Source organism: Aquarana catesbeiana, linkage group LG03 (genome assembly GCF_042186555.1).
Source record: "Aquarana catesbeiana isolate 2022-GZ linkage group LG03, ASM4218655v1, whole genome shotgun sequence".
NCBI classification, from domain to species: domain Eukaryota; kingdom Metazoa; phylum Chordata; class Amphibia; order Anura; family Ranidae; genus Aquarana; species Aquarana catesbeiana.
The window spans coordinates 529,642,661-529,661,308 of record NC_133326.1 but is presented as its reverse complement, the minus strand read 5'-3'; the positions used below and the strand labels follow the sequence as shown (position 1 = coordinate 529,661,308).

At 39.7% G+C, this 18,648-nt stretch overlaps 1 protein-coding gene across 6 annotated transcripts in view; it reads left to right on the top strand.

The window, feature by feature from the left end:
* CALD1 (caldesmon 1) overlaps nt 1-18,648 on the top strand; it is a 266,015-nt gene that overhangs the window by 225,763 nt on the left and 21,604 nt on the right. For all 6 annotated transcript variants that reach the window (XM_073621277.1, XM_073621276.1, XM_073621272.1 and 3 more), the window contains one exon: nt 12,241-12,284. In XM_073621277.1, the coding sequence (XP_073477378.1) occupies nt 12,241-12,284 (44 nt within the window). The remainder of the gene's footprint in view (nt 1-12,240; nt 12,285-18,648) is intronic.

The window sequence follows — 18,648 nt, the reverse complement described above, 5'->3', positions numbered from 1 at the left end:
TGGCACTTGTAACATGTTTCAAAGGTTGACTTATCCTTTAAGATCAGTGCAAATGACCTGTAAGAGGTTGGAACATACTTGCACAGGAGCTATTTCTAGCCAGGTCTGTAGATTGCTTCAAAAGCAGGCTGCATGTGTTTCTAAAGGCACAAAATAAAAATGGCTATTAATATAGGTAATTAAAACAACCAGATTGTTGATACAGGGAGTATCCAACTGCATCAGGGGATCAGGCAGCAGTTTTTTTCTCGGTTTGAGCAGATTGAACCGCGCTTTAACGGTTTTCTTTCCTTCCTCTGGACTACCTGTGCATTTAGGGTTCTGATGATGCAGGTTTTTATTTAATTTTGTTCTATGGTGGAACTTGATAGACGTGTATTTTTTTCAATTTCAACCTATTAATGTGACTATATTGGACAGTCAAAACCTAATATTGTGCTTCTTTTTCCATGCAAACAGAGGTTCTTTGTGATATTATATAGCGTACGTCATGAACTGTCTCCATCAAGTTTTAAACATAAAGTGGTGGATTATATAAGGGGATAGAGACCTGACTTGGGTATATTTATAAAGCAGTACATGTGACATGCACTAATAATTCACTGCATGCGTATACTTCTAGTGCTGAGATTCATCATCAGTGAATATCACATTCCCCTCTTTATTAATATGCCCCATAATGTATACAATATTATAGAATGATATAAAAGATATTATCATTTATATAAAACTAGAATATCTTGAATATCTACTTTATTCTGATTATAGGAATCATTTTATGTAACCATTATATTAAATGTAAAATTAATAAAAATACATTTCTGAATTCCTTTCAAAATATGTAATTTGAAAGAATATTTTTAAATCTTTCGGTCCTTTATAGAATCCATCCAAGCATTTGTTTTAGTTTCATATTATGTATTGTTATAGTTTATTTTAGTTATGTGTGTGTCTATGCTAGGATAATAGGTCTCCCCAAATATGATGTGTCTTAGTTTGTACATCCTGACATGCTGAGAAGGGCTGGAAGATAAGAGAGGTCCTAGCAAAGTACTACAACATAGGTACTTTAAAGCATTAATCCATACATTTTTGACAGTTACTCACTTTGTATCAGGAGTTCTGTGTGCTCCGAGTGAATATTGCATAGCAACCGGCTGTCACAGACTTCATATGACTACACAAGAAGAGCCGCATTCTCCCCTTGTGATCTGCAGGACTGAGCTATTAGTTTGACAGCTCTGCAATCCTTTATCATTAAATCTACAATTGTGGCTTTCATTCATAAGTTACTGTTACTTATAAATAAAAAGATATATAAAAAAAAACTTTTTTTGGCTTATTACGTCTTTGAACCCTAGGTAGCTTTTATTAACGCCTTCATTCCCTTTTTCCCTTTGCTGTTTTTAGAGACAAATTGCAGAATAATGTTTGTAGTTAGCCCCAATTTTATTTTTAACCATTGATGTTTTTTCTTTTTTTTTACTTTTTTAATATAAAAATTTTACATTTGTGTTAATTTTTGTGATGCCAAATTAAAATACACTGGGTGGAGACGGAAGGGTACTTTGGCATCCTCGCTTTAGGCGCCAGAGGACTGGCTTCCAGCATTGTCTCTGAAGTTCCGCTTGCTTTTTCTGTAGCCACTGGATACATTTTCTGTTGTGGTCACAAAGGAAGACAATAAACGAAATCTCAATGGGAGCACAGGCAGTAACAGAACACTTTTATAAAGTAGAACTCCAGTTCATAAAAGAAAAAGAATAGCCTTGAAAAATGTTTCAAATCTAAGTCCGTCAAACTTTTGAGAAAACAAAGTCCGCTGGAGCCCACACACGATCGAATTGTCCGACGAAATCCGGTACGCCGGACCAAGTATGCCGCAAAGTCCGATCGTGCGTACGCGGCATAAGTAATTCTTTTTCAAGCTAATTTGCTAAGGCAAGGTGAAATGTACAAAACACTGTGGGCAACATTAGCCAATCAGGGTTTTACAAAATTTAAAAAAAAGACAGCTGACTGGGTGCTACAGCGTGTATTACTATGCTACAATGAATGATTTGAATTTGTTTGTCATTGCTTGGCGATTTTTATTTCTATTGATAAAAATTCATCACTCCAAAATACACAAGTGGTTTTAGTGGTTTTAGTGATATTTATGGAACCTTGAGAATTATTGTTATCTAAAAATAAGTCACAAACTGGTTTATGGAAAATAAGTTTTAATAACTTTCCTGGACAAAAATCAAACATTTGAGGATCTTATCAGAATTGAGAATACTTAAACAGACTGTCAGTCTAAACTAGTAATGTATTCATTTTTTTTTTTTTATAATCTTTATTTATCCAAACCATTTTACAATTTTTTTAACATTACAAACAATACAAATGCACATCCAAGACAATAGAAGATCCCATGTTTCATTATCCAAATCTTCTTCCTATCTCTTTTTCAATCATTACAAACTTAATTCATGGATGTGTATCCCACGCCTCAACCCCCCTACCCCCCTCCCTAACATGCACACACTGGGATAAAAAAAAAACAAAAAACCCCAGCACCCCTTAACCCGTCCCCCCCCCCCTCCATCCCTAGAGGTCCTGTCCTATCATGCTTCATTGGGCTCCTTACTCTCTCTGAGAAGCTGCGAGGAGGCACTAAACACTTTCCATCTAGACCATGTATTTAATATCTGTTTACTTAACCCTTCTTCTAACACCTTTCTCTCCTCCAAGGCACGCATCTCCGTCATCTCACGTTCCCACTCCATCATAGAGGGCACTCTTGTGCTTTTCCAATTTCTCGTTATACTAGTGCGTGCTGCAGTCAAGAAGTATTTCAATAATCCTTTCTTTATGCTTTTCAAAGATCCAGGGATCATAGATAATACTGCCATTTGTATATCTGGATATAAATCGATCCCAGTCGTAGCCCTATAAATCTCATTTTTTGCCAGAATGGTTGGATTTTAGAGCAATAGTACCAGATATGGGACATTGTGCCCTGTGCTTCATGATACATCCAACAAGCTTCATTATTTACCGGATTTATCTTATGTAAATCCACAGGGCATTTATACCACCTGGTTAATATTTTATAATTTCTTTCCTGGTGTTTAGCAGATAATGAGAGTTTGTGAGTTACTGTAATAGCCTTTTCCCATCTTTTCTTGGGGATTTCCATTCCAAGCTCTACCTCCCATTTCTTAATATAAGGTAACTCCTGAGTTTTATTTTCTGTATTCAAATATTTATAGACCTTAGATAAGGCTCTTGTATAAGGATTTTCTCTAAAGCTGTCAGGGGCCTGTCTATTACGGCTTCCTTTATCAAAGATGAAATATACCGTTGGAGTAGTCCATGTTGCATCCACTCTTTTTTGTGTTCCTCTCCCATAGCCTCCAGTGGAAGGATTCTATTCCCTACCATCGTTTCTACTATCCTGGTATCTCCACATCTTTTCCATTTAAGAAATGACTTAGCTTCCAGTGCTAGTGGGAATTCTGGATTACTAAATAGTGGGGTCATAGGACCTCTAAAGGTAGATCCAAACCCCCTTTTTATCATGATATCCCATGCTTTCAATGTAGATACAACTAAAGAGGGCATAGTGCCATCCGGTGGTCTCTGCTCTCTTTTAATCCAAGGCAGTGATTTCAATTTTAAGACTGTGATCTCTTCTTCCAGTCTCACCCATTGTTTACTGTCCCTATTGTGAAACCAGTCTACTATTCTAGTTACCAATATTGCTCTGAGATACATTACTATGTCTGGGAGAGCAAGGCCCCCATCTTTCTTGGTCTTATTTAGCACTACTCTACTAATTCTGGATGTCTTGCCTGCCCAGACAAACTGCCCAATCACCCTACGCAGTTTTTCCAGGATGGTTGTTGCAGGAAAGATGGGGATCATTTGTAAAATATAAAATATATAATATTTTGGGGAGTATATCCATTTTTATGATGTTTATTCTGCCCATCCATGAAAATGTTCCTTTTTCATATTGATGTAATGTTTTCGTTATTTTTTGCACCATCGGGATATAATTATATTCCTGTAGTTTATTCAAATCAGTGGGGATATAAGTACCAAGATATTTAATTGCATTTACCTGCCATTTGAAGGAAAAATCCTTTCTGAGCAGTTCCACCATGGTATTTGACAGATTGATATTCAGTGCTTCAGATTTACTGTAGTTCACCTTAAAATTGCTCAATACACCAAATCGTTTAATTTCTGATATCAAGTTTGGTAATGATATCAGAGGATTTGTAATATATAACAATATGTCATCTGCATATACAGACATCTTGTACTCTATATCACCCACTTTGATTCCTTGTATATCTTTATTCTCCCGAACCGCTATTAATAAATGCTCCATCACCAGTATGTATAATATTGGAGATAATGGGCACCCTTGTCTAGTTCCGTTCGATATATGGATTTCCTCCGATAAACCACCATTCGCCCGGATCTTAGCCGTTGGGTTCTGATATAAGGCCATTATTTTATCCAACAGTATAGGACCCAACCCCCATTGTGCTAATGTCTCTTTAAGGAAGCTCCATCCCACCCTGTCAAATGCTTTCTCGGCATCTATTGCTAGTAAACAGGATGGGATGGAGCCTCTCTGCATATTCCACTAGTGTGAGTGTTTTTGAGGTATTGTCTCTCGCCTCCCTTCCTTTTATAAAACCCACCTGCTCTAAATGTATATGTGCGGGTATTATGGGGGTGAGTCTATTAGCAATTGTTTTAGAGTATAATCTTAAATCGATGTTCGTTAAAGAAATTGGTCTATAATTGCTGCATAAAATGTGGTCCTTGTCAGGTTTTGGTATAAGAGAAATGTATGCCTGCATACTTTGTGGGACAAAGTGCACCGATGTAGACACTGCATTAAAGGTCCGCTTGATTATGGGAGTGAGCTCTTCTTTAAATATTTTGTAAAATCGTGGGGTAAAGCCATCTGAACCTAGGCTTTTCCCAGGTATTAATGAATCAATTACCCTTTGTATTTCACCTTCTAAAAATTCTTGCTCCAGCTGTGTTGTTTCTATTGATGTTAATACAGGGAGTGCAGTTTCTTTTATATATTGATGCATGCTTTGTTGAAAACCCTCTGGATCACTATTAGCCTTATAATTAGGTATGATCATATCATATAATTTCGTATAAAATGTCTGGAACTTTTTCAGAATCCCTTTTGGGTCATGTCTCAAATCTCCTGCTTCTGTCTTAATCTTAACAATAGGCAACGTTTTACCCCTGTTACATAAAGCCCTTGCCAGAAGTTTACCTGGTTTGTTACCCTGTTGGTAGTATAGGGAACGATTATTGTCCCTTATATGTAGTGTTCTCTCATTCAACAGTGTTTGTAGCTCTGTCATCAGATCCGTTAGTTCTATTAGTATTTCACGTGTTAGATTTAATTTATGTTGAGCTTCCACTTTAGGTATTTCTTTAAGTAGTTGATGTATTCTATTATTTTTTTTAATCTGGCCCCATGTTTTATAAATAGTCCTCGAATAACACATTTTAATGCCTCTCATTGAATCGGCAAAGATGTATTGTCTCTTATATGATCGTTTGAAAAATCTACTATTGCCTTCCTTATCTCTAATACACATGCCTCATCGTACAGCAGATTATCATTAAATCTCCAGTTTCCCCTAATATTTTCACCCTTAAATATGTCAAGTTTCAAAAATATTGGCGCATGGTCTAACCATATAGTACTACCTATCTCGGCCGATGTAGTAACATTCACCCCCAGCTGATTTATCAAAAAGTAATCTAATCGATGATATGACCCGTGGACTTTTGAGTGGAACGTAAAGTCTTTCTCCAATGGGTGCAGCACCCGCCAGATATCCACCAACTGGCATTTTGCCATCATTTCTTTAAATTTTTTCTTTTCCCTACTGGTCTGTACTATCGAAGGTGCCGTGGTATCCATATTTTTATGCAAAACAAAATTAAAATCTCCACCAATTATTGTTATTCCTTCCGCCTTTTCCATAAGTTCACTAATCAATTGTGACCCTATTTTAAGCTGGTTTTGATTAGGTAAATATAGATTGATAAAAGTATATTTTCTACCATATATATTGAGTTTAAGTAATATTGCTCTTCCATCTCTTTTACGCCATTCTTCCATCACTTGGTATGGAATTGTCTTATGTATTGCAATAGACACTCCCTTTGACTTAGAATACATATAGGAAATTAGGAATCATGATACCATGTAGTGTAGTATCTATTTTGTAGATAAGAACGTGATCCGTACGGAAATGCGTCCCCTGAAAAAAAGACTACCCCCACTTTTTGTTTATGGAGAGAGTATAGAACCTGAGACCTCTTTGATGCCGAGTTAAGACCTCTAATATTTTATGCGCATATTTTCATTGTCTCACACACACAACACACACTACCCAACCCAAAAACTATTGACTTATAAACAGTCTATCTTACAAACAACATAAGTTCCCTCTAATGGGGGAACTAGACACTGACGACCAAAAAAACTGCCGCCCGATCGGTGGCCGCACGCTGCAATTTAAATGCTATTATCTTAAGTCTTTAATCCTTTATATTCCTTCAATCCCCACTCTTCTCACTGCTCCAAAAAAAAAAAAATTAGAAGGGAGCAAATGGGTAATGGGGGTGTGGGGGAAACACCTCAAAAATGAGGATTCTCATATCTTATGCCACCTTTTTTATATATAAAGACAGGGGAGAAGAAGGAGGGGCAAAAAAAAAAAATTACTCACCACCCTCTAACCCACAAAAATACATAAAACAATCTGTGCAATACATTTCAAAATATTTGAAGATACCCTTTGTTTATCCTACCCACCTCTTGTCCTTATAATGTATATTGTACTTTATTCAGTGAATCAACTTGTAACAATATTATAAAACCCAAATCCATTACTCGCTGGTTATACAACCTATTAATAATCTAGTGAGGGGAAAAAAAAAGAAAAAACCCACCCCCTCCATACTCCATATTCTCTATCTACCTACGCTCTTCATCTCACCATGTTACTTAAGACTTCCTCATTTGGTCAGTGTAACATTATTTACTTAAGATCACCTCCCCCCACCCCCAGTTTATCCACCATTAACTCGTCAGGACTTTCTAAATGTTTTCATGTATTAAATAGGCCAGTCCGGTAATTCTATTTCTGATAAATTAAGAGTTGCCAAAAACTGCGGTAGAACTTCCAAATCACTAAATGTTGCATTTAGTCCCTCTCTTTGTGCCTGTAATTGAAATGGAAATTTCCATCTGTATTGTAAGTTATTCTTTCTTAGTTGTTCCACTAGGGGCTTTAATGCTCTTCTTCGATCCAATGTAAATTTTGATAAATCTTGAAAAAGTTGTATTGGGTCTCCCTCATGCTGGATATTTTTATTTTGACATGCTGCGAGCATAATTCTATCTTTTATATGAGCGTAGTGCATTTTACAGATGACATCCCGTGGTTTACTAAGATCCAATCTTCTTATTCCCACCACCCTATGAGCACGGTCAATTATAAGATCCTTCACTTCTATATCCTGGATTAGCTCTTGAAAATTTTTTTGTAATGTAGTTATCAGCTCTTTTACACTCACATCTTCCTTTAACCCTCTAATTCTGATGTTGGATATTTCTATTTTCTTGCTCATCGAGGCTATTTATTAATTGATTTATTTGATTTCCTTGTTTTTGTACTCTTTCCTTTATCTTCCTTAGTTCTTGTTCCGTTTTCGAGACTCTGGTATCTAATATGGCTGTTTTTTCTTGTGTGACTTTTGTGGATGCCTTAAGCTCCTGTATCTCTACTTTATATGAATTTTCCAATCTATGCACGTATTGGTCCATATCTGCTCTGGTTGGGAGAGATTGAATGTATTTTCTCATATCCCAATTTTCTTTATTTATTTCTTTTGGGTCGCTTACTGAGCCTGTTGTATCTATTAGTGAGCTATTTCTAGGGTGATCCATTTGTTCTTCTCCTGACGATCTAGATGGTACCGACATTTCCGCGATATTTGAGATTTCTTGTGATGTATGTAAAACTTGCATTGTTCGGGGAGATTGTAGCTGTAATTGTTGAAAAATCTCTTTTATATCAGATGTCTGTGTAGTTTGTGTACCTGTAGGGTTTTTATTTTTGCTTTCCACTTTATCCTTCTTATTCTTCTGAAGTTGTGGTGTTTTGTTTCCCTTCTTAGGTGCCATATTTTTAATAGCTCTTTTTTCCTCCTCTTTTCCCCCTTTATGGGATATTTCTTTATATGTTTGTGATTTTTATCAGACTTATCTATCTTTAGATATCTTTCTTAGATGTCCATATTATATAACAGGGTAGTATTTATCACCTTTTATCTCCTATATTAACCCCTTAGATTGAAGTTGGGAGTATTTAACAGTTCTGTTAATATAGTGTCACTTATTGGTTAAACATGTTATTGGACCCTTTTAACCAATTTATTCCAGAAGTACAATCACCCGCTCATATCCTCTTGATCCACCCAATATTAATCTTTCAAGGTAAATTAATATTGCTTAACAGTCTGCAACTTATTGTAGCTTTTTATGCAATCTCTATGCCATTTTAAACATTGTTTTGTAAGTGTTATATGTCCATAGTCATACCTGGTCTCTGGCTTCTCTGGTTTCCTCACAAGTTCAGTGTAGCCCCTCACATGTGTGGTTGAGGTTTCCTCTATTATGCCATGGGAAGGGAGATCTCCCGGTCCTCCTGATCACTGCTGTTTGAGACTCGAGAACCTCCGCCGGACTGCGCATCTCACCAGCAAGCCGCCCCTGCCGCCTGTGTATACAGACACGCCGAGACTCCCGTCTGGCTCCGCGCTATCTCTTGGTTCCATCCTCGGTCTCGCTCTTAGCACTCCACAGGTAACGCTCCTTCCCGGGACTCTCGATCTCCCTTAACCGCCGTCCGCTTCAGCAACTGCTACTCCTGTTTGAATCCAGACGAGACATTAGGCGAGGCACTCCAGTGTCAGTGATAGCGTTCGGGGGTTTAGCTTAGGTGGTTAGGCATTTGAATCAGCCACCCAAACCATCCTAATCTACAGCGTCTCCAGCCTCTGCAGCGTGTCAGCCACTCAGATTCCCTAGGCGGCCATCTTGGGCGTCAGCACCTCCCCCCCTTCAATGATCATGTATTCATTTTTAAAACCAATAAAGCTGAGCTTTAATCAGGCAATATTTGCCTTCCCTGGAAATAAAAAAAAAAAATACTTATTGTCTTCATTATATATATATTTTTGACCTACTGATGTCAACACTGAGTCTCTGTGCTTCTCTAAGCAACACAGGCAAATTATGCTTGGTGGGAGGGGCCAGCTGAGTGCTGTACACTTCCTGAAACCATCATAACACCCTTTCACAGTGCTTCTCTTAAAAGTCCTAAAGCCCTACTGCAAGCGGTAGGCTGGCTCTCGGGAGGAGATATGCAAATATCAAAATGTCTTGATGGATGGATGGCAGTCTAGAGCAGGGGTCTCCAAACTTTCTAAACAAACAGCCAGTTTATTATCCTTCAGACTTTAGAAGGGCCAGACTATGGCCAATAGGAGTAGAAAATGTCCTGGTGTCGGTAACAATGCCCTATCATTGGTGTAAGTGAGAGGAATAGTACCCCATCATTTGTGTCCTTTAGAGGAATAGTGCGCCATTATTGGTGTCGGTGGGAGGAATAGTGCCCCATTATTGGTTTTGGTGGGAAAAATAGTGCCCCATCTTTGGTGTCAGTGGGAGGAATATTGTCCAAATGTTGGTGTCAGTAAAAGGCATAGTGCCCCATCATTGGTGTCCGTGAGAGGAATAGTGCCCCATTAATGGTGTCTTTGAGAGAAATAGTGCCCCATTATTGGTGTCGGTGGGAGGAATAGCGCCCTATCGTTGGTGTCGATGGGAGAAATAGTGTCCTATTGTCAGTGTCCATGAGAGGAATAGTGCCCCATCATTGGTGTCATTGGAAGGAGTAGTGACCCATTATTGGTGTCAGTGGCAGGAATAGTGTCTCATCGTTGCTGTCAGTGAGAGGAGTAGTTCCCCATCATTGGAGTCAGTGGCAGGGATTATGCCCCATTGTTAATGTCAGTGGGAGGAATAGTGCCCCAAGGGCTGGATAAAAGCAAGCAAAGGGCCACATCTAGCCCCGGCCCGCAGTTTGGAGAAGTTTTTTTTTTTTAAATTTATTCTGTTTATTGAAAACAAAGTGACAGCACAGAGGAAAATCCACATGTACAGAAATGATCGCATTACAATAAAATGCAACAGCAACACAACCAGGGTTTCTTCATTGTCCTCGAACCCAGCAAAGTTTCTCAGCTAAGGCTTTTATTGAATTCTACTTCCAATATCTTGGGATCTAGTGCTCAGCCAAACAAGCCCTTCTGGCAAATGTCCAAACTGCCAGATGACTGGTCTGGGCCTGGTGGATGTGTTGGAAAAAAACATGTTGTGAAACTTCTATAAAATATACATGTTCACCTTACACCTGACAATACCACTTGTGTATTTTGGGCTCTAATGCAGCTTTTCTCAACCCTTTTAACATGAAGGAACCCTTGAAAGAACTTTCAGGTGTCAGGGAAACCTTGCTTATAATTACTATTTCTACATATCACAGGACATTAGTAAGAACAGCAAATTGTATCTATGAGAATAAATAAAAGATTAGGGAATGTGGGCATACTTTAGTGTATTTGACACCCAGGGTTGCAGTGTACGACAACATTATTTTCAGTAACAACAATGAAATGAAACCAATAATAATATTGGTTAAAAAAGAAACTCAAACCATACATAAAGTGTTCCCTCACTTTGGTGGTCGGTGGAAAAATGAACCCTACGATGGGGATCAATAGAAAAGTATCCCTTTACATTGGTGCTTTCATACATTGGTGATCAGTGGAGAAGGTCTCCCTTAGATTGGTGATTGGTGAAGAAGAACCCCATTACACTGGTTGTCAGTAGGGATGAGCTCAGGCATGTTTTGAACCTAATCCAAACCCACCTGAGAAACCCTACTAGGAAGCTGTCACTGTACTGGCCAATCTTAGATGGTCAAGGCATTCTGCATCAGCAGCCAGATGTACGCATGCCCCTTGTATATGTTTGAATGTGATAAGGGAAATGACCGGGCCAGTACAGTGACAGTTTCCTGGCAGTCTCACTCAGGTGAGTTTGGTCTAGGATTCAAACAACCCAGAACTCATCCCTAGTGGTCACTGGGAAGAATGCTCCCTTTTCAGATGACTGAGAAGATCATTGGTGTCAGTGGTAACTTATCCTAGGGGCAGAAATTGCTCAATGCTTGAGGAAGCTCTAACAACCTTTGGAGGAACCCTAGTTGAGAAAGGCTGCTATAATGCACCTCTATTGGAGAGGATACAGACATTTCAACTAAACTCCACACAGTGTTGTAGGCAGCCCATGTTTCCATTGGTGCCCTTTGCTATCCATATTTGTGACATTTCTTTAACATTCAATGGGCTTTAATCATAATGTCCAAAAAAATTAATTGGGTAGGAATCAATCAAAAGTATGTTTTCATTGAGCAACTGAACTCCAGGAGACCTAAAACCCCTCTCTTGCAGTGAAGCTGAGCCCTCACTACAGGTGCTAACTGCTCCTTTTTTTGTCTAGCGGATGGAAGAGCCATTTTACTTACCTGATCTTCCACTCCCCTGGGAGACAGTGTTCCTCCATGCTCTGGTGGTGGACCCTTTCCAAGCATTCCCATGTCCATCCAATGCAGGGCTATGGTTACTTCATTGGTTTTGATGATGTCAGAGGACCTAGGACTGTCACACTATAAGGGAGAAGAGGCTGCGTGTACCAGTCTATCAGCAGAGAATGGAGGATCTTTACCAAGTCCCCTAGACCTAAATGAGCAGTTAACCCTTGCAGTGTGGGTGCAACCCTACTGAAAGGGAGGATTCTTAGATTTCCCGGAGTTCAGCTTTAAGTTGGATTCAATCATTTTTCCATTATATTCAATGATTTACTTCTTGGAAACCAGGATTTAATTGTGGTTAAAAGATAATTAAAAACCCCAGAACTGTTTAGTGTAGGGTCAGCAAAAAGGAGTTTAAACCGGTCACGTATCTAGACTTTGAGGTGCATGCTCAGCTGTGTTTAATTGTTCGCATTTACAGGAGTACTCAGGTTCATATTATAATATCTCATGTTGTGTCCTTTTCCAGATTGAAGAGCGGGCGGGGTTCTTGAACAGGTCAAGTCAGAAAAGGTAACTCGTGATATTTTCAAAAATGCATTTTAAAGGATCTGTCTACCTTAAAGTTATATTTCAAGAAAGAGCGGACCCTGGTGGAATGAATTGTGCATATTAAACCACAGCTCAAACAGAATGAATGGAAATGAATTACTCACTGGCTTCTGTTTTTCAGAGTGATCATGCTATTTTCTTCATTGTGCGCTTTTACAACTGAAAATGGCATTTTCCATTCCTCAAAGGTTTCTTGATTTCTTGAAGATTACTTGAATTAATTTAAGCAAATTCACATAGATTTTTTGGCAGGTTTTTGTATCTTCAAATACTGAGCAGAAAAAGAATCCATTTGAGTTGGAGATAAAGAAACAACTCATTTAGGCTGGGTTCTCACTTGAATGGAATGCTCGCAAAATCAATCCGACCTGCAGGCAAAATGGCACCCCACACATCAGCAAAACACTCTTGTCCAATTCCATGCAGCGTGATTTAAAAAAAGGGTCTGGGACTTCTTTACATGCATTTCTGTGGCTAGGGCAACCCATTGAAATGATAAACTGCCCTACACACAGAACGTGGGTCGCAATAAAGTGAACGGAGCCATTAATGGTTCAATAGTAATATTTTGTGTGAAACCAAAATTCTGCTTTTGTGTTATAGTTATGCATAAGAATTGAACATTTTGATGGGAAAATTATCATGGGATAAAATAAAGAATATCTTAAGAGAAAGTATAGTCCATTTTTCTACATTTACTTACGTCAGGACTTAAAGCGGAGCTCCACCCAAAAGGGAAAGCTTCACTTGCCTGCCTCCCCCTCCCCCCTCCGCTGCCACATTTGGCACCTTTGGGGGGTTCGGCCCCCTCCTCCTTCCCCTGCAGCTGGACCATTCACAGAGTGCTTCGCGCATGCGCAGTAGGAAACCGGCGACTTCACTGCCGGTTTTCCTTAGTCAAGATGGCAATGGCAGCACCCGATATCTGATTGAAAATTCGGCTCGGGTGAAGATCCTGCTGGATTCCTGGACAGGTAAGTGCCATAATATTAATAGTATTTGTAGCTGCTGACTTTTAATTTTTTTCTAAAGGAGCCTGGAGCTCCTCTTTAAAACCCTTTTTGTGAATATTTCAGATTTACATTTCCAGACAAAAGGAGACTCTTTAGGCTCTTGTACCTGTGTTTCCTCTATCTCCTTTGCTCCTTTGTTGTAAAAAGCCCTATACAGAGATCAATAGCTCAAGCTGAAATTTGATAATTCTGAATACCCACAGGCTGTCACATAGAGAGGGACAATCTAAAAGGTAAAAACAGCCTCTGTTGTGCTCATTCTTTAGAAAACAAATTTAGTGCTCTGTGAATTTTTTGTCAGGGATGCACTATGTATTAAAAGTTAACTTCTGAGATTCTATATATGTAGTTCATGATCAGAAGATTGATACTGTAGTCATTTTAGCCTTCTTGCAGGCTAAATTTACACCTTTGCATGCACAATAGTATGCACTGACCCACGTTACGTTAAGGCAGCTCTTTCATTCTAAGTGGGCTTTTAAAAAAACTCAGTACAGGAAAAACATTCCGTTACTATTTTTGTCCAACATACCTTGCATTCACACCTCTGCACTCTAGTGTGCTGAAAAGCAGGTGTGTTGGGTCCTACTGTATATGCGTCTTGGGATGCCATTCAGAACAAATGTCAATGCAGCTCCATTCAAATTTACAGTGATTTGTAATGGATTTCATGCATGGTGGTAGAAGTAACTCAAATCACGGAAACAAAGACAATAGTAGCGCAAGATTGAAAGATTTGAAGGGATATCAGTAGTAATTAGAGTGAAGTAGCAAATTGATCGGTAGGCACATGCACAGGGAATGGTAACATTAAAGTGTGTGGCCAAAACATTTTTTATGTTTTAGATGGCATGGGGAAGAATTAGGACCCCTGCCTATTTTTTATTTTAATTGCTGTTTGTGTATCCACTGGGATAATTAGCGCTCTTAATTGTCCTGGTGACCATGTACACAAAGACAGAAAGTAAGGGGATATCCAAAATGTTACAGAACAGTGGGTAAGAAGAAATCTTCCAATGGGGACACCTGTTCCCGTGACAACTGTTCACTTTGTAGAGATTTCTATTTGGGGTCCCTTGGACAAAAAGTGAAGGGAACTCTCCCCAGAGGGGACACAGACAACAGAAAATAAAAGTTTTAAACTTTCCCTCCTAAAACACAAAGATTTTGGCTATACATGCACTTTTAAGAAGAACTGAACTCTGGAAGCTGTACCCAAAAAAGACAAGCTGAGAGCAAAGGACAAGTCCTCAGTATTCCAAGTATTCTTCCTGCAGCTGATCCACTCATTACTGACTTACTATACCTTGTTGTGCACTGAGTCTCCGTTTGGAGGTGGCCATCTTGGTAGAGGCAAGGCTTTGCTTTCTCATGGTACAGCCTCCAGCAAGGAGAACAGAGAGTAGCAGAGCAGCAACATCACAAAGTCTCACTCCAAATCTCCCGAGATTAAAAGTCAGAGGCAGCAGTGCCCTAAAACTCACATTGCTGATATACAGTTATAAGTCTGAAGGCATGGGGGTGTCTAGGCACACTTACTTTTCTGAATGAATGCAAAGTGTTCTCTGATTGGAGAAGGGGGAGAGGTGTGGCAGTGATATTATACTCTGCAACTCATCCAATAAGAGTATTCATTGTGAAAATGTAAAGCATTCTCTGAATGACACCCATGTCAAGTGGCCGACCTCCTGTATTCACAATGCTTCAGGCAAGCCGCTCAGAATAAGACCTGAAAGCAAGTGGAGATCTTTGGACTAGCTGTGTCTTATTCTGTGATTTTCAGCTTCCAGAAGGATTGGCCAGGTATGGTATATACATAGTTACATCTATCTATGGTGAACCAATGTAACTATTGTATGTAAAAATATACCTTGCCTGGAATTCTTCTTTAACAATTCTAACTTTTTCCCTATAATATAGCATATCTTCACTTTTTGCGTTCAGTTCCCCTTCAAGTGACTTAAAATTACTTAGCATTAAGAGATGATGTTCACAAACACTTTCGCAGAATAAAATGCGCAGCTGCGAAAAGCCTTCAGTTTCGGAGGCAATTGACTGCGATCTCTACCTTAATTGTTCTGCAGCTTTCCACCAACTTCCTCCTTTTCCTCTTTTTAACAGAGTCAATTCTGTTCTGAGCCAAGGACTCATTAAAAGTGGCAAGTCCCCTAAAACCAAAGCTTTGTTTCGTGATTAAAGCAGTGCGTGCACTTCCCAGACTGCCTTCTGTAATTTGTGATGTTATCGGCGATGCTGGTAGTCAGAGGAAGTGGGAGACTAATGTTGCCATTCATTAGTTGTCATTTTCCTGGAATAGCTCAATCTCTGCCCTTGTCTGTCTTCAGCTGTCATTTTACAATGTCAACACCAGAGGGCAGTGTTTCCCCCCCCTTCCCAGAAAAGCAGGAACACCTGAGCGGTAACACTTTATATAAATATTAGTGTGAGATCAAAACAGATGTTATATCCAAGTCACAGATGTGTTACAAACTGCAGAAACTTATAAAAAAAAAAAAAAAAAACTGGTTTGTTGTCTGTAATTTTGTAGGCAGGTGTTCTTACACATATGGATTTAGTTTACATAGTTTAGACAACAGATTTACTGGCTATTAAAAACGTATTTAGTATTTATATGTTGATTTTTAGGCAGAGCTATTTCCTCTGCAAGTGTGAACTCACATTTTCCTGCATAGACAGATTGTCTAGACATTCTAGGGGAATTCCACCCTATGGGCAGCACAGTGGCTAAGTGGTTAACACTTCTGCCTAGCAGCACTGCGGCTTGAATTCCAACCTCGGCACTACCTGCCTGGAGTTTGCATGTTCTCGATGTGCCTGTGTGGGTTTCCTCCGGGTACTCCAGTTTTCTTCCACACTCCAAAGACAAGTTTGTATGAATGTGAGTTAAGGACCTTAGATTGTAAGCTCCTTGATGGCAAGAACTGATGTAAACGTACAATATATAGGAAAAGCACTTTGTAAATTGACAGCGCTATATTTACCTGAAATAAAAAAAAGATAAAAATGTTCAAACAATGCAGGCATGGCAAAGCTACCATACTGTAGGTTATAAGTACAATTAAAATAGATAGAAACTCAATCACTACTCTCATTTAAGCTTTAACAAGTTAAATAAATGTAAAACCAAAACATTTTTCTTGGTTTAAATGGGAGTGAAAACACCTGTCAGGTTATTTTGCGCCACCTCTGCCCTACTAGGGGGATTTCCATTTAGCTCTTGTTCTCACTGCTGCCACATTGAATCCGACATCGCTGCGCGACTTCATCGTGGCTTGCATACGACTTCTTTAACAGAAGTCAAAGTCGTGTTGAAGTCGCACAAAAGTAGCACAGGAACCTTTCTCTATTTCGGAGTGACTTGAGTCGCACCAATTAGAACGCTTTCATTGCCGTTAATGTGGCACGACTTGTCAGGTGACTTTGAACTCTCAAGTCACATAACAAGTCTCGGCAGTGTGAACCGGGGCTTACTTTGTGTTCTGGAGATACAACAAGAAATCAGAGGAAAGTTTTACAAATTCCCATCTTAGAGTGTTGTCTCAGTAACAGGTGACCCCATTGAAGGCTTCTTCCTCACTTTTAACTCTGGTGAGAACTCTAACATTTCGTCTTGCTTTATATCTCAATGACCATGGTCACCAGCGTAACTTTTGGCTAAGATCAAGTGTAGTATCTGTTCTTATCAGTTGCCAGAGGAGGTGCTGTGCTACTCCTATACAAGAGGAGGTGGCTGTGCAAATCCTCTAGTGTAATGGTACCTAGACGTATTGTATCAGCAGGGACCAAACCAGAGCGCTCCTAACTTGAAGGCTGGTACTCGTTCAAGCCCGAGAGAGCCAGAAGGGTGCCCCTGGTGAGGATGGGTGCTGCACCGGTCTGGCCGGAGGCTGGGTCATCTCGGCCTTTTGGCTAGGATTGGTGTGGTCTTTGCTGCTGTCAGTGTCTGGTGGAGGCGCTGTCACCCTGACCTTTGAGCGGGTCAGGGTGTTGCCATGCAAATGAAGGGCCGGGTCGAAAGAAGCCCGTGGTGTATGTGCCCCTGGAGTGGCAGTCCAGGAGTGCCATAACTTCACTGTGCGTGAGGGTCACTTTGAGTTATGGCACCAAGGTCACTGCACCATCACACTTTTTTCACACCTGCCTCTAGGACAGAGCCTTTTGGCTAGGACCAGAGGTATTTTTTTATTCCTGGCCGAAGGGCCAACCATTGTATTGCACAATGGTCGCTTACACTTCCTCTCTCCACTTCCTTCCCCCACTTTATGTATTTATTGCCCTGTTTGTCACTTTTTTTTTTGTGTACACGTTTGTCTCACGCTTGACTGGTAGGGTGTAGGTCCTTGGGCCTGCCCTGAACATCTTGGGAGGGGGTCGACATGGCCTTCTGGCTTGGTTCACCCTCTCTCATGGGGTCTCCCTTCGGGGGAGACCCACCTAGTACTTGGGTGGGTCTTTTTCGGCAGACCTTCCAAAGAACTGGGTCCGTCTGGTTTCGGCCAGATGGACCATAGTGAGTACCTCAGTCCCCTTCTGGAGCCTAAAGCCACTGGGGATCAGGGTCAAGGTCCTTCTTCTTTGGAGGACTAGTGTACACCCTGTGCACATTTTGTGTATCACTCTTTATGTGTGTGCACTTTTTTTTGCTCCGGGTGGAGTTTATGGAGTGTGTTCACACACCGGGCTTGAAAAAAACAAAAACAAAAAAAACAGTGTAAATAAAAGGCTGAATCTCTCAAGCAGGAAACAGACAGCAGCAAAGACCTGGTGTAAGCCCTTAACACATACACATACAAGTCTTTACATACATTGTAATGCATGTTCAAGTTGTTTTCAAACTTTTTAAATATGGAGCTTTCATTAAAATGAATTACCATAATATTCCAATTACAAGTACCATTTCAGAAATGCCATGCTGCTTTTTTGCCTTGTAGCCCTGTCACATGCTCCTTTGGTGGTAACAAGCTGCTGTGCTGACACATATTGCACACACATGGTCCACTGTTGTCACTTTCAGGAGGCCTGTCCATGAACTATGGTGAGCAGCCAATGCTGGAGTGTGTGCAAGGTAAATAAGAATTAGCTAAAAAAGAATGAAATAGGACAGTAATGCTTAGATGTAAATAAAGCTGGAAACTGTTTATGATACACAGTGCTTTTGAAAATGAAGAGTTATCCAGTAAGTCTTCTTTGGGTCATAAGAAAATATAAGATAAATTTGGTCCATTGTTTCCTTATAAATGAATAAAATCTGAATAAACAGGCCAATTAAGTCTGGTAAGCAAGGCATACAG